Below are 17,015 nucleotides of genomic sequence, written 5' to 3' on the forward strand. Positions count from 1 at the left end.
CAGTTTTGTTTTGCCTTTTTAGTGGTGACAAAACATTTTTAAATTTGTAAAAAAACATGGTTCTGTCAGCATTTTCCCGAGACGTTTCTTTTATTTTTCTGTCCATAGTGCTGTATGAGGATGCGCACTGAGGTGATGTTTGATACCATTTTGGGGTATATACAACAGTTTACTTGCTTTTTATTATATTTTTATTTAGAAGTATAGCGATTGAAAAAACGTCATTTGCGCATTTCCATTATTTTTCCTTTTTTGTATGATTTCAAAAATTGTATAATTTGATAGACTAGCCTTTTTGGGACATGATGACACCACAGCATCTCAATCAGATTAAGGTCAGGAATTTGACTAGGCCACTCCAAAGTCTTAATTTTGTTTTTCCTAAGCCATTGAGAGGTGGACTTGCTGTTGTGTTTTGTATCATTGTCCTGCTGCATAATCCAAGTGCGCTTCAACTTGAGGTCACAAACAGATGGCCTAACATTCTCCTTCAGGATTTTTTGGTAGACAGCAGAATTTGTGGTTCCATTTACCACAGTAAGTCTTCAAGGTAGTGAAGCAACCATCACACTACCACGACCACATTTTAGTGTTGGTATGATGTTCCTTTTCTGAAATGTTGTTACTTCAACACCAAATGCAATGGGACATACTCTACACCTTCAAAAAGTTCAACTTTTGTCTAGTCAATCCACAAGAAGTCTCCCAAAAGTCGTGTGGATCATCAAGATGTTTTCTGGCAAAGCTGAGATAAGTTTTTATGTTCATATTACTCAGCAGTGGTTTTTGTCTTAGAACTCTTAGAACTTCTAGCTTCCCAAAGAAGTGATAAACCACAGTTAAGTTTATAAACAAAAGGTTAACAGTAATCACCACTCAGTAATCACCACTCTAATAGGAAGAGTGGGGTGAGCTACCAACACTCCCACTATTGCTGCCCATTTGATAGGCAGGCAATTGATCATTGTAAACTATATGATATGATATAAAGGTAGATATCTGAATTTTAGAGTACACCTAAGATCAAAAGTCTACTCTGTATATAGTAATCAGGGTGGATAAAAATCAATGTTTTTTTTAAAAAAAATAAAAAAAAATCGGATTTTTTTGATTTAAATCGGATTTTTTTGATTTAAATCGGATTTTTTTCAATAAACTGCTTTTTGAGGAAAATATTTTACCATCCAAAGGTTCTTCCATCATGAGATAAAGCTGAGTTGTTTAACTCAGTAGAATAAAGGCTGTATATGTGTAACATTCACAATGCCATGCTCTTCCAGAGGTTTCTGTAGGATTAGTGGGCAGTTTCTCTCCTATATTATCACAGATGCTCGCTTTACTTACGCAGTTCTCAAAACTGAATTTGACTCCGCAGAGGTCCCAGCCTCTTCTTCACGGCAAAAATGTTACAACATGAACAGAGTTGAGAAAAAGACCTTAATCCTATTGTTCTACAAACCTATGAATACAGAATCAACCCCTTCAGTGCCAAGTCCAAAAAGTTAGACAATATGTTTCTGATTGTTTGGAGTGGAATAGATCTGCACAACACAAGAAGAATGTGAATCTAAGTGTGAGGAGGAGGAAGGGCAAGCAGACAAGAAAATTAAAGTGAAACTTTGAGCACAATACTGCAGCATAGCCACAGACAGACAAGTCTGGATCTGTTTGTGTGTACGATCTGAGGTTTATTACATTCTTTCCTTATAATGTCAGCAGGCCGTAAAAGAAACCCAGTTTGGGAATATTTTAATGAAGCTCCTTCGCCTATCGGTAAGGCAGGCATGCGTGCAAAATGCAAACGATGCAACAAAGAGATGCAAGGCCTGGTGGCGCGAATGAGGCAACATCATGAGAAGTGCGGTGATGAAGATGACCAAAGAAACACTTCTGAACAGGCAGGATCTTCAGGTTGGTAAAAATTTTTATTGAATCCTATTTCTAAAGACTGAACTGTCATGTGTGAGAAAAATTATATTTCTTATTATTACTGCATGTTACTGTCATTTGGTACAGTTATGAAGAAAAACAAATATTCCTTTTGGGGCAGGGGCAGTGATGTGTTGTGTACAATAAGCAGAGATTGTATAAACAATAAAATAACAGCATTGACTTTTTTTGTTTAGGGGAATTCATGGATTCTGGAAACTATCCACCTCCAAGATCACCATCATCCTGTTCTACAGTTTCAGAGTTATCCATCCAGGATAGTGCTTCATTAGCAGCAGCATCATCATCAGACACCCACAGCCACATATCACCATCACCCAAAAGGAAGAAAAAACCTTTACCTCCTGGAACCACCATAGATAGGTTTGTGATAAGAACTAGCAGATTAGAGAAAGAGTTGATTGATGAAAAAATTGCCCAGTTTATTTATGCAACGAACTCTTCTTTCCGTCTGACTGAGAACCCACATTTCATTAATATGGTTCAGTCACTGAGACCAGGATACAGTCCACCCAGCAGAGCTGATGTTGCAGGGAAACTGCTGGATCAAGTGTATGACAGAGAAATGGAGCAATGTGCAACAGCTCTGGAGGGTAAAATTGTTAACCTAAGTATTGATGGGTGGAGTAATGTCCACAATGATCCTATTGTATGTGCTTGTATAACAACAGAAGAAGGTAAAGTCTTCCTTGCACAAACAACTGATACGTCAGGAAATGCACACACAGCAGAATACTTACAAGAAGTGGCAGTAAAAGCTATAACGACATGTGAACAAAAATTCAAATGTCTAGTACGCAGTTTGGTCACTGACAATGCTGCAAACGTATCCAAGATGAGAAGAGATTTAGAAGAGCAGGGAGGGAATACAAAGCTGCTAATAACATATGGTTGCAGTGCTCATTTGCTGCACCTCTTAGCCAAAGACTTAAGTGTTCCAGAAATAAAGGCTAATGTTGTTGAAATTGCTAAATACTTCCGTAATAATCATTTTGCTGCAGCAGCTCTGAAAAGGATGGGTGGAACCAAGCTAACGCTCCCACAAGATGTTAGATGGAACTCTGTGGTGGACTGTTTTGAGCAGTATATCAAAAACTGGCCTATTCTGATGACACTTTGTGAAGAAAATCGAGATAAAATAGATGGCACTGTCACGGCCAAAATCCTCAACATTGGGCTTAAGAGAAATGTTGAACATATGCTGAGCTTCCTGAAACCCATCTCTCAAGCTTTAAACAAAATACAGAAAAATAGCTGTTTTATTGCGGATGCTGTTGAAATTTGGAAGGAACTGAGTGAACACTTAAAAACAGAACTACACATGGACAGAATTAAATTACAAGCAGTAAACAAACGAATGGGACAAGCACTGACTCCAGCTCATTTTTTGGCAAATATTGTCAATATCCAATATCAGGGTCAAAACCTAAGTGCTGAGGAAGAGGAGTTAGCTATGACATGGGTATCCAGCAATCATCCATCTTTAATGCCAACTATAATAAACTTCAGAGCTAAGGGGGAACCATTCAAGAAATATATGTTTGCTGAAGATATTTTAAGGAAGGTCACACCAGTAAACTGGTGGAAGTCACTTAAGCGCTTGGATTTAGAGACTGTTCAAGTAATGATTTCACTTTTAACAGCAGTAGCTTCTTCTGCAGGTGTTGAAAGAATATTCTCTTCCTTTGGACTCATTCATTCTAAATTGAGAAATCGGTTGGGACCCAATAAAGCAGGAAAGCTTGTTTTTCTTTTCCAGATTATGAATAGGAACAAAGAAGAAGATGATGATGAAGATGACGACAAGTGAGCTACAGAGGACAGCAGGGACAGTAGTATTTAAGTTTTTCATGTGTCGGCTGGGCTGACAGTCTAAGTTTCTTAAAATATATATATATTTTGTTTAGCCAAATTAGTTAACAAACATGGATGTTTGTTTAAGCAAATAACTTATGCTGTAATGTTGTTATTGTTTCAGTTGAATAAATCTATTTAAATTGTTATTAAGGTCAGGATTATTTTTCTCCTTCCTAAGTACAACAGAACAGTGGTGTCCAAATATGAATGATTAACCCATTAAACAGGGGAGAAAAAAGTAATATAAAAAGTGATTCTAAAAATCTTCATCTACTTGCATGTTAAAGTAGCAAGAACTAGTTTAGGTAGAAACTTTGATTTAAATCACTGATTTAAATCAAGCCTTACTGACTAGTGATTTAAATCGTGATTTAAATCGTGATTTAAATCAGTTAGATTTAAATCAAATCCACCCTGATAGTAATCACAGATTATTATAGGTTATTAGGACAGTATTGTAAGGATTGCTCTTTAGATAAAGTGGCATTTACTTGTGCTTTATGTGCTGTGAAATACTGAGGGTTAACCGATGGTAGAGTAGTTTACAGATATAGATCTTGTGCTGCTTAATGCTGTGAGGATCTTTTAGGTTCTCCTATAGTACGGTAGCAGTATACCAGGAGGTGATGGCTTGAGGGAGCGTCCTTCCGTCGTAGCGATCCTCCTGTGATATAGAGGTGAACAAAACAAAAAGGCTGGTGTGTGGCTGCCACCTGCCAGCGTGCTGTGGCCGGTATCACTGCGTGAGGGGCGTGGCCTAGCGTGATGTCACTAGATAGAGCGGATGCGTGAAGGGATCAAAACACCAAAAGGTTTTGAAGGCTACACTCCTGATATACCCAAGTGAAGAGCAATATTCAGAAAGTAGCTTTTTCAGTATTTAAGTCTACCATAAAGAGAAGACTTCATGAGAGCAAATACAGAGGGTTCACCTCATGGTGCAAACCATTAATCGGGCTTAAAAATAGAAAGGCAAGATTAGACTTTGCCAAAAAAACAGCTAAAGAAGCCAGGCCAGTTCTTGAAAAGCATTCATTGGGCCGATTAAACTAAGATTAACCTATACCATAATGATGGGATCAAGAAAGTATGGCAAAATCTTGGAACAGCTCATGATCCCAAGCATACCACATCCTCTGTAAGACATGGTGGAAGATGTGTGATGGCATGGACATGCATGGCTTCCCATGGCACTGGGTCACTAGTGTTTATGATGAGACTGAAGACAGATGCAACTGGATGAATTCTGATGTGTACAGGGCTATAGGTTTTGCTGTTATTCAACCAAATACAGCAAGGTTAATTGGATGGTGCTTCACAATACAGATGGACAATGACCCAAAACATACTACTACATGAGCAAACCAGGAGGTTAAGTCAAATAAGTGGAATATTCTCAATGGCCGAGTCAGTCACCAGACCCCAACCATTGAGCATGCATTTCGCATGCTGAAGACAAAACTTAAGGCAGAACAAACCACAAATAAGCAACAACTGAAGCCAGCTGCAGTAAAGGTGGCAAAGCATCATAAAGGAGGAGACCAAGTGTTTGGTGATGTCTATGGCTTCCAGACTTCAGGCAGTCACTGCATGCAAAGGATTCCCTACAAAGTATTAAAAATGAACATTTTATTTATGGTAAAGTTAATCTGTCCAATTACTTTTGTGCGCCTAAAATGAGGAGGCTTTTTATTGGAAATTGCTTGCAATTTCTAAAAGTTTTACACGATAATTTTTTGCAACTCCTTTTCATTAAAACTGAAAGTCAATAGGCCAATTGCATCTCATTGGTTTCATGTTAAATAAAAAATAGTGTCATGCAGTCCCCAAATCATGAACACTCGGTCACTGTCCAAATATTTCTGGACCTGTGTATTTGTATTTTCTATAGATATATATGTTTTAAAAAGTATAAAATATTTCAATCTATCTATGAGTGTGTATTTTGTTTTTTTTTTTAAACATTTTATTTAATTGTTATTTTACATGCCAAGATGGGTCTTTAAGTGGTTTAACTAAAGCGACCTGAGATAGCTCCAGCTGCTTTAGTTACAGGCAGTAACAGTCTTACAGTCAGTCTTACAGTCATGAAGCGGGCTCACTGAGACTGCTTCATAACTTCCTTTTCGAGTTATGAAAAAATGGATGTTATTTATTTTTAAGAAGGTAATGGGTAGGACAAGCTGAGATATTTTTTTCATCCAGGAGAAAGAGGGATTGTAGAAGCTGACACACTACCCAAAACCTAGACCTACATACTGAAAAAAATGCCGACCGTTTTTCATGTATGCGGAAAAAAACTGAAATGTGAAACCACAAATAAACAGGACAATGCAGCTGCTTGTCATAGTACATAGTCACATAGGCACACCAAGAATTTTGTATAGTTTGATGTAAATAATTCACTATGCTGGTCACATTCCCTCAGTTCCCTGCTCTGATCTTTGGCACTGTGGTAGTGCGAAAGCCATTGTATATTTATGTTCTCCTCTTTCTCAGAAGTAGACAAGGTTGACCCATAACCTCACATATTTTGTCCATGGCAACCACCTACAGTGAATGCACAAATGGCATTACTATTCAGTTTCCTTCGGAAGAATCCTATAAGCAGGTATTATTAGCTCTACATGTGTCTCTTGTAGTTGTGAGACATTTATACCAAATGTTAGAACCCCTTTCACGGGAATCTACTGTGAAATCATGGGGCCCCATTGCAAAAGTTCTAATTTGGCCCACCCTGTCATCTTCTCCCCCCAAAATTCCGGCAGTAAGCAAAGTCACAGCACAAAGACACAGTCACAGAAGAAAATACCTGAGGGATGAACACAATAATTGTGCCCTTAGTGAAGCCGCTTAACGTCCTCACCTACTACAATACCATTTTCATGACTCTCATAGGGTATAATGCTCCCAAAATGCCCCCTACACATAGTATGATGACCCCACAGTGCCCCCTGCAAAGTATGGTGCTTCCACAGATTTTACCCCACAAGTTTTTTAACATAAAAAACTACTAATCTTTTCCCCTTCCCCCAATGCGCTGCACTGGTCTGTGCTGTATTAGAACTGACGCTGTGCATAGCAGGTGCGATGTAGTTGCATTATTGCACTTTCTGCACTGAGACACAGATGCACAGGATGAATGTGGATCCGGAAGCCAACAGCGCCCTCATCCACCAGTGAATTCAACTGTATTCGCATCCTGAGGTTGTAGACACCTTTATAATTGAGATGATAGGCAGGGACAGGGATTAGGGGCAGTGCCACTCAACATTAGACCCCCCTCGATCCTCTTTCACTATTACTGGTATACCAATAATACCCTTAAAAGTTTGAACCCTTAAATTTACTAGACACAGGATACCTCAATAAAAGATATTTAATTGTATAATTACTCATAATATCTAGTTGAAAACTTGTTGTTTCCATTCTTGCAAAATTACTCACTATTTTTTGCCTCATGGAAACGCAAAAATTAATATTAGTTAATTAACCCCTTAACGACCGCCGATACGCCTTTTAACGGCGGTAATTAAGGGTACTAAAACCACAGCGCCGTTAATTCACGGCGCTGTGATTTAAGTGAATAGCGCCCCCCAGTGTCGGATTTTCTCCGGGGTCACATGAGAGAACATGAATCGGTCGTTTTTTACCGACCCCCGCTTTTGCGATCGCTGTTATTAACCCTATAACGGCGACCGCAAAAAAAAAAGCCGCGATTTTACATTTAATTTCTCTCTCCTCTGATGTGATCGCACATCAGAGGAGAGAGAAATAGGGTCCCCGATCCCACCCCGGTACCTCTCCGTGGCCCTCCGTCCCCTCCCGGTGGTCCCACGTCCCGCTGGCATCCTCCGATGGTGCGCCCGCCGGGAATCTGCCGGCTCCGGCTGGCAGATTCCATTCATTATTTTGACCACTATGATAAACGATCATAGTGATCAAAATAAAAAAAAATAGTACATAACCCCCCCCGTTTATCACTCCCTTATATAGGCCAATATAATGAAATAAAGAAAATATTTTTTTTTTCAGTTTTCCATTAGGGGTAGGGTTAGGTTAGGGCTAGGGTTAGGGTTAGGGCTAGGGTTAGGGCTAGGGTTAGGGTAGGGTTAGGGCTAGGGTTAGGTCTAGGGTTAGGGTTGGGCTAGGGTTAGGGTTGGGCTAGGGTTGGGCTAGGGTTGGGCTAGGGTTAGGCTAGGGTTAGGGTTAGGGTTGTGCTAGGGCTAGGGCTGGGCTAGGGTTAGGGCTCGGGTCACGACTAGGGTTAGAATTAGGGTTAGGGCGAACTAGAATTAGGGTTAGAATTAGGATTAGGGATTAGGGTTGGGATTAGGGTTAGGGTTGGGATTAGGGTTAGGGGTGTGTTGGGGTTAGGGGTGTGTTGGGGTTAGGGTTGGAGCAAGAATTGAGGGGTTTCCACTATTTGCCAACTTTGGGGGTCTAAAAATTGGGGTCTAAAAAATCACTTTTGTGGAAATAAAAAAAGACTTTTTATTTTCACGGCTCTGCGTTTATAAACTTTTGTGAAGCGCTTGGGGGTTCAAAGTGCTCACCACATATCTAGATAAGTTCCTTAGGGGGTCTAATTTCCAAAATGGGGTCACTTGTGGGGGGTTTCCACTGTTTAGGCCCATCAGGGGCTCTGCAATTCAAAATGGCACTCCTTCCCTTCCGAGCTCTCCCATGCGCCCAAACAGTGATTCCCTCCCACATATGGGGTATCGGCGTACTCAGGACAAATCGCATAACAACTTTGCGGGTATGATTTCTCCTGTTACCCTTGTAAAAAATAAAAATTTTGGGGCGAAAAGATCATTTTTGTGGAAAAAAATAGATTTCTTATTTTCACGGCTCTACGTTATAAACTTCTGTGAAGCCGTTGGGGGTTCAAAGTGCTCACCACACATCTAGATAAGTTCCTTAATGGGTCTAGTTTCCAAAATGGGGTCACTTGTTGGAGGTTTCAACTGTTTAGGCACATTAAGGGCTCTCCAAACGCAACATGGCATCCAATCTCAATTCCAGCCAATTCTGCGTTGAAAAAGTCAAACGGCGCTCCATCCCTTGCGAGCTCTGCCGTGTGCTGAAAGAGTGGTTTACCCCCACATATATGGTATCAGCGTATTCAGGAGAAATTGTATAACAAATTTTGTGGTTGATTTTCTCTTTTAACACTTGTGAAAATAAAAAAAATTGGTTCTGAAGTAAATTTTTTGCAAAAAAAAGTTAAATGTTAATTTTTTCCTTCCACATTGCTTTAGTTCCTGTGAAGCACTTAAAGGGTTGATAAATGTCTTGAATGTGGTTTTGAGCACCTTGAGGGGTCTAGTGTTTAGAATGGTGCCACTTTTGGGTATTTTCTGTCATGTACACCCCTCAAAATGACTTTAAATATGATGTGGTCCCTAAAAAAAATGGTTTTGTAAATTTTGTTGTAAAAATGAGAAATCGCTGGTCAACTTTTAACCCTCATAACTTCCTAACAAAAAAAATTTTGCTTCCAAAATTGTGCTGATGTAAAGTAGACATGTGGGAAATGTTATTTATTAAGAAATTTGTCTGACACATCTCTCTGATTTGAGGGCATACAAATTTAAAGTTTTAAAATTGCAAAATTTTCGCCATATTTCCGTTTTTTTCATAAATAAACACAAGACTTATCGAAGAAATTTTACCACTAACATGAAGTACAATATGTCACGAAAAAACAATCTTAGAATCAGCGGGATCCATTAAAGCGTTCCAGAGTTATAACCTCATAAAGGGACAGTGGTCAGAATTGTAAAAATTGGCCTGGTCATTAAGCTGCATACTGGCTCTGTCGCTAAGGGGTTAATAAAGTTATCTGTATATTATTCAACACAATGTGAGACATGTTATTCAAGGGAATTCATCACCTAGCATTTTTTGCTAACTAAAATCAGGTACTGAAACATATGCCTATTTAAAAGTTTTTATTTTCTGATTGATACAGGAGAAATGTATCTTTGTACCATGTTCGCCAGTAGATAGAAAAATCATGTTCAACAAGAAAGAAACTTGAAAAAAGGAATAAAGATTACCAGATTACAATGTAAACAGCGTAAAACAGCTCTGTGGTATAGATGTAACATATCATGGGGGTATTTAAATTTCTTATATATGTAACAAACCAATTAGCAAAGGGGGTACATACGAAACACATAATAGACAGAGGGGTAAGGGGAAAAGTAAGGTTCATAAATATTCAAAAGTACCCAAATGGTTTTCCATGCTGACCAAATGACATTGAATCTCTCAATTATTGCATCATTCAGAGCACTGTAAAAGGAGGTGATAATACTCCTGAAGAACCCAGGCACTGTATTCCATTAGTGCAAGAAGACTGCCATATACTGTCCAGACGGGACCATGCGGAACTATCAGGAACAGGAAGAGTTGCAGGGGAAACAAGTTGAAATGCAACACCCAGTCAGGTACCATTGATGGTCAGGTACCATTGATGACGAACTTCCCAAATATAAAGTGTCTGAGTGCCAAATCTGAACAGATTTTGGTGCCAAAAGAGAGGTGTAGACGTGCACAAGAGAAGATGCTGCAACTGGAGTTACAGGCCTCAGTGGGATGCATGTGCCAGCAAGGTGCTAGCCACAATCAGACAAGACCCAGAGGGCACCAAGTGAGATCCAAATCCGCGACTACACCGGTCAAGACCCGAGGACCCGATCAACGCTGGTCAAGACCCAGAGCCTAGAATGCACCAGTTATTCCCAAATCCCAGACCTGCGCCTGTCAAGATCCAGAGTTCAGACAATGCCAGCCAAGAACCAGAGCCCAGCCCTCTTCTCGCCAGACACCGCCGTCAGTCAAGCACTGAAGATCAGTGAGGAGACTTCACCCAGAACAGGTCGCCTGCGGTGGTCTAAGGAAGACACGAGTGAGCCAGGTCGTCACTTCTAGCACTGACAAACGGTTCAGAGGTTGGCCTGGGCTAGGATAACAAGTAGGGTGAGGGTCAGTTGAACCGAAGGAGGCTTTTGTATACTTTGTTAGGAGGACTTGCGGCTTGGCGGGAAAACACAGTGACCTCGCTAGGGACATTTATTCCGGAGGAGCGAACGTAGTAGCTCCCACAGTAGCAGATGTATCACCCCTGTCAGAGTGACACAAGCATAAGCTATAAGAGACTTCTCTGTCATTCAAATTGAACTTAATTACTGTAAGTTCCCACCATATCAGAGAAAATAAATATTTCATTGACTGTTCCAGCCTCGTGTCCATCTACGCATTTCATCCGGTTACCTGCTTTACGGCAGTACGATTTTTGAAATTTCTGATATCTTTGATCCTAGTGTATAAGTCATATATAGACAGGGGGAGGTTTGTTTGCAATGAGAAGCTATCAAGCAGCTATCAATATGTGTAGGAGAAGTTCAAGAATTCTTTTAGATATATTTTGCGGAAAAATATTGAGTAAAAAGTGTTGAGGATCTAGTAATAGGTCTCAATCAAAGTTTGCACATTTGGCCAGAGTGACCTTATCAGGGAGCAGTCTCAAATAGGTGGAATATAGATCCTGTCAACAAGGCAAATCTCCAACACAAGCGGAGGATTGATGGATCTAATTTATATAGAAGCTCATGGGTGTAGTACCAGAAGTGGATGATCTTGTATTGTTTTTATATTTTATAAGTGATACTGGATGCCGACATGGATGTTGTTGACTATACAACACTCCAATCTATATCACTTAGAGTTCTACCCAAAGATCATGCTCAAATATTAATAATTTTCTGATATTTTTTCATTATATTGTTATGACTAGATTATGGGGTGGCCATCATTACTTAACTGCTGCTGTGCTCTGTTATCATAGTTTGAAGATTATTCCTTGACTTCTATGGAAGGTCACTTCGCTATATGGAAGATTAGCTGTCTCTAACATCGGCTGACAATAGTGTGACTCGGTTACCTTTCTCCAGCTTTATAATAAAGATGTTTCCCTACATTATAATCAACGTCTGTGAAGATAATCAAATTCTAGTAAGTGATATCTAAAGGAAGAAAAGGAAGTGTCAGCATATTATGAGGCTGAATAGCTAGAGTAAAAACTGCAAGGTTTCAGATTTTTTTAAAACATTAGCAAAAAGCACACCAACTTATGTAAAATGTGTTTTTACGACTAAATTCATCTAAGCAATAAGTCATTTTCTGACTATACATTATTTTTGACAGCGTAATGTCGAGGGTGAAAGTCTATGAAGAAATAAGAGTTATATCTTAATATCATGTGTATATGTATTTGCAACGTTTTTACATTTTTATTTTATGTTTTTGCGCATCGTATTAGATGTGTGCAATATGCAGCATTTTACAGTACCATCATTCTTAATTAAATTTCTGAAATGTTATGCCCACGGTGTTTTTTTTGTGTGCTTTTTTGAGCCAAGACTGAACATGTCAGTACTTAACATATCAGTACTTTAACACTTTTTTATGTATTTATTTTACTTATTTATATAGCGCCATTAATTGCACAGCTCTTTATAGACAATATCATCGTGTTCCGGATGGGGCTCACAATTTTAATTCCCCATCAGTATGTCTTTGGATTGTGGAAGGAAATCGGAGTACCCGGAGGAAACCCACGCAAACATGAGGAGGACATACAAACTCCTGGCAGATGTTGTCCTTGGTGGGATTTGAAACCAGGAGGCTACAGTGCTAAACACTGAGCCACTGTGCTCACCCATTCAAGTAAAAATACAGCAAAAAAGGAAGGTGTGAAGATATTTTATAGTCCTACGCTTCATTCGTAGTCCTCCTGGTAAGCTCAGAGAGATATAGTAACTACTGTAAGCTCGTATAATGCACTTGTAGAACTTGTTGCCTCGATTCCTGACTCCTAAGTCTCATGAGCAACCAGATGTTACCATTCAGTGAGATAATCCAGGTGTTTCTGAATAATACACAACTGCTCTCAGACATCTGGTAAAGTTTGCTTGTAGTCAAGTGAATTCATAAGTAATGATATGACAAAAGCATCTATATTTTAGAGGCCCCAGATTTTAAAATGTAGGTACTGTATCTGTTAGACTAGAGAGGATATCAATCAATTATTATACCAGTGTGTCTTTTGCATATGAATGGCCAATGCTGTATGTGTTACAATTTGTGGATTTTGCTGGTAAATTTATAGGTGATTATGTGTGATGAACAAATTGGTATTCAGCAGTACTGAGAGGATGTGCAAATTACATTTAAGATACATTAAATTACATTAAAAAGTTATATGCTTAGGTCTAAGATTTGAAAAAATACTCCAGGGTATACAGTAAGTAAATGGCTAAAAGAACTAAAAAAAACACTCCCTCTTAAAGGGATTTTCCCACGAACAAAGTACATTTTGATGAACAGATGTTGGAATAATAATAAGTTCCACAATTGAAACGTTCCTGTGCTGAGATAATATTATAAATGTGCCTCTGCTGTGTACTGTGCAATGGCTGTGTCTGACCTTACAGGAACATGATCTGATCATACCACATCTCTTAGGGTACCGTTACACCTAGTGATGCACCAGCAATCCCGACCAGCGATATGACGCGGTCAGGATCGCTGGTGCATTGCTAGGTGGTCGCTAGTGAGCTGCCACACAGGCAGATCTCACCAGCGACATCGCTGGGGACGGGGGTCGCTACTTACCTGTCAGACGCGGCGATCCTGCGTCCTCCCGCCCGGCTCCACGCGTCGCTCGTCGGCGCCACAGGAAGCGCCGCAGGAAGTGACCGACGAGGAATGGTCCAGGAGCTTCTCGCGCGATCAGCGATAACCAGCGGGGGAGCCGGTCGGAGGTAAGTATCACATGCAGTGATATCGCTATCAATATCGCTGAAACGTCACAAAATCGGTGACTTTACAGCGATATTGCTAGCGATATCGCAGTGTGTAACGGGGGCTTAAGGCAAGGGAGGAAACAAAAGAGAATTCAGACAGGACAGCGGTGGATTGCAAATTATTCTTTTTGTGAGGCAAAACATTTCACTGCCTGTTTTAAGCAATGTTTAACCTCAAAGAAAGAATAATCTAGTGGTGGCGAGTTCTCCTTCCATGGAAGTCTTCAAACAGAGGCTGGACAGACATCTGTCTGAGATGGTTTAGTGATTCCTGTATTAAGCAGGGGTTGGACATGATGACCATGGAGGTCCTTACCTACTCTAACATTCTATGATTCTATGAAAATGAAGCTATCCAGAGTGTTCAAAAGCAAATAACAATGTATTATACTTAAACACTTACAAAATTCATTAATATACATATATATAATTATTTTGTGTTGTCTGAGCTAGTGGGTGGAGACTAACTTCTATAATAGTAGTTCCTCTGAAGCACAGATGTAAGGGGGGTCTCATGGTAACGCAGACCCTAGTTTAATTTTATATTGGTATTGACTTTCTGTTATGTTTTGGTTATTTAAGAGCTAATTGCTTCATATGAGGTAAGGTCAAATGGTCAGACAGTAAGCTGTAGAGTCCACGAGCAGGTTATTTCCAGTTTTAGCTGGTGGTTTTTGATTGGCTGGTTTGAAAAAGCACGGGAAGAGAAAAGGTATAAAAAGCTGAGGTGCTGACAGTTACCTCATCATCCTGTCCGAAGACGAAGATAGAAGATGGACAGCTTACTTCAGCAACTGGTGCGGAGGGCAGGGGAAGAGGATGGAGCAGAATGGCTAAGAAGCTGCCTAGCTATAAAACCTACCTCAACAGCTGATGAAGCTATTTCTCATCCACCGCCGGCGTCTCAGAAGCAGGAGCTCTCAGAAGACTCACAGACCCAGGGTGTCATATTCTCACAGCCCAGCGCGAGATCTCCTGTATCATCAAGACATCATCAGAAGTCATCGAGGATGCGTTTAGCTGTCCTGGTCATGAAAGCACTACAGCAACCCAGAGTAAGGCAGAGGCTGCAGCCAAAGTTGTGTCCCACAACAGGAGCCACAAGCTCCAGCGCAGCCACGTTTGGGCTTGAGCTCGGGTTGCCCAGTAGATATAGACCAAGAACAAGGACTATCCAGAAAGGGTGAGACTCTCCATGTGCCCCTGTCTTTGTCTCACTTGAAAGCTTTAGTTAAAAGACTGCTGGCTGACGCTTTGGGTGATTCAGTTAAATCTGTTTTGCCTGAACCCAACCAGTATCATTTGAATTACAACCCTACACTTGTGCAGGCTAGACCTGGCGTACCAGAGGCTCTTTTGAAGGAGGCTCTGACTTTTGATTTATCCTTTTTAAGATTCCATTTGAGTGCCTTCATCAAAGAGCAAAATTGGAGCAAGAATTATGTCACTCTGTTCAGTTCATTGCCTGTCACAGAGATCAGCAGGGTAAATAAAAAAAAAAAGGATAAGTTTGATTCTGAGAATAAGAAGCGAGGAGCCCTACCAAAATCTTTCAACAACAGGCTTCAAGCATTTTCTAATTACTCTGCTGTCCTTGGCGAAAAATTTATGTAATGGGCTTTTTCAGCATATTGGCATAATTCTTGAAGATTATCGTAACTTTGGCGTGATGGCATGGCTAATTTACAATGAGGCTTTTAGTCAGAAGTTAGCGGTTCATCCTAATGTTACTTGGGGTGTTAAGGGAATAGGTCTCTGATTAATTTAATGCTCCCACAGAGGCACTCTTTAAATAGCAACAATTAAATTCAACCAATAAAAGGGGCATTTGCTTTGCGTTTACCGAAATGTCTTGCAAATGGCTCTATAATTGTAGGTTTCACCATGAATGCTCATTCTGTGTGGGGGGGACACTCTATGTCCAAATGTTTTAAAAAGCGATCCCAAAACACCCAGCAGAACGCCAGCAAGGAATAGATTTTTAAAAGCTCCGACCCCAGTGACTTTGGAAAGAATGTCACCTTGGCTAGGCAAGTACCCACATCTGGAGAATAGAGATTTGTTATACTGAGGTTTTTCCAATGGGTTTTATATACCTCCCTTTAAAGGTACTGGTTGCAATTTGGTTAATAATTTACCTTCTTTATTGAAATTTCCTGAAGTAGCAAGAGGGTCCTTTTTCCTCACCTTATTTGAAAATTTTCGCATTTCTCCGCTAGGGGTTGTCCCTAAAAAAAAGAGTCTGGCTCTTTCAGACTCGTACACCATTGTCTTTTCCGCACGTTTTTTTTCTTTGAATGATTAGTTTGACAAATTGTTATCTTCCGTCAATTAGACTTCTTTTGACTCGGCGGTTGATATTCTTAGAAAGTATGATCAAAATGCATTAATGTCTAAATCCGACAATAAATCGGCATTTAGACTCCTTCCAGTAAATCTCTCTGGCTTTAACGCCTTAGGTTTCTATTTTGATAATATATTCTTTTTCGATAAATGCTTGCCTATGGGTTTTTCCCTTTCTAGTTTTTATTTTGAGATTTTTTTCTTCATTTTTACATTGAGTCAATCAATATGTATTTATCAACAAAAGAAGAAAAAAGGACCCAGCATATAAAGCGCACACCCAAGGCAATAAAGTATGTGACCAAAACATATAAATTTTATTGAGAGACAAACAGGTATACAGAATAAAAACATTTAAAAAGGAAGGCACAACCCCAAATGTCCCAAACAGATCTAATAATAAATGCTGATAGGCAAAGATCACTTATGGAAAATTACACAAAATTCACCAAAATGTACATAATAATACATAGGGCATGACCCAACAACCACGAATCTGGGCGTCCCCAGAGAAATGTAGCTATTTACTCAAAATATTTATATTTATAGATAGACCAAAAGGTACTATAAGCAAGGTGAACATCCATTATAAGAGTAGAAGGGATATCATACCAACCAACTCACTCCAGAAGACCCCATAAGATCTGAGGAGCCCTGTAAATAGCCCTGATTTAGGAGGGAGCAGGGAACCATCCAATATGAGGATGGATAGGAGTTCTATACCCAAATAGAATATTGAGGGCAAGAAAGAAAAAAAAAAAAAAAAAGGTTGGAGATAAATGCCCCAGTATATAGTAGAAAGTTAATGGTCACCATAAGGAGTAGTCCAAAATGGAACGTCGGGGGTCAGGTCATCAGGAAAAGGTGGTCCCGGGACAGGGGAGGTGTGGGGAGCCCCACGCGTATCGCTGCTGGGTGCAGCTTCGTCAGGGGAAGTCAGAGGTTTAGCAATCAGTCAGTCTTTAAATAGCTGTCAATCAAGACAGT

General features: G+C 39.9%; 2 protein-coding genes across 3 annotated transcripts in view; both read left to right on the forward strand.

Annotated features, from left to right (window-relative positions):
• Positions 1-17,015, forward strand: part of SRRM3 (serine/arginine repetitive matrix 3) — a 713,909-nt gene that overhangs the window by 224,296 nt on the left and 472,598 nt on the right. The gene's annotated exons all lie outside the window — the stretch shown is intronic.
• On the forward strand, positions 1,479-14,419 carry LOC141086009 (uncharacterized). Its single transcript, XM_073571727.1, has 3 exons — positions 1,479-1,911; positions 2,127-2,543; positions 14,268-14,419. The coding sequence occupies exons 1-3, from the start codon at positions 1,710-1,712 to the stop codon at positions 14,417-14,419; spliced, it is 771 nt and encodes a 256-aa protein (XP_073427828.1). The 5' UTR covers positions 1,479-1,709.

Source organism: Dendrobates tinctorius, unplaced genomic scaffold (assembly GCF_039654945.1).
Source record: "Dendrobates tinctorius isolate UK_male_01 unplaced genomic scaffold, ASM3965494v1 ptg000007l, whole genome shotgun sequence".
NCBI lineage: Eukaryota > Metazoa > Chordata > Amphibia > Anura > Dendrobatidae > Dendrobates > Dendrobates tinctorius.

Bases quoted from the DNA above. Each gene is read 5' to 3' on its own strand.
- LOC141086009 (XM_073571727.1), top strand. From the start codon at position 1,710: ATGTCAGCAGGCCGTAAAAGAAACCCAGTTTGGGAATATTTTAATGAA. The intron at 1,912-2,126 runs GTTGGTAAAAAT...TTTTTTGTTTAG, and splicing joins TGAACAGGCAGGATCTTCAG to GGGAATTCATGGATTCTGGA. The intron at 2,544-14,267 runs GTAAAATTGTTA...TGGTTATTTAAG, and splicing joins ATGTGCAACAGCTCTGGAGG to AGCTAATTGCTTCATATGAG.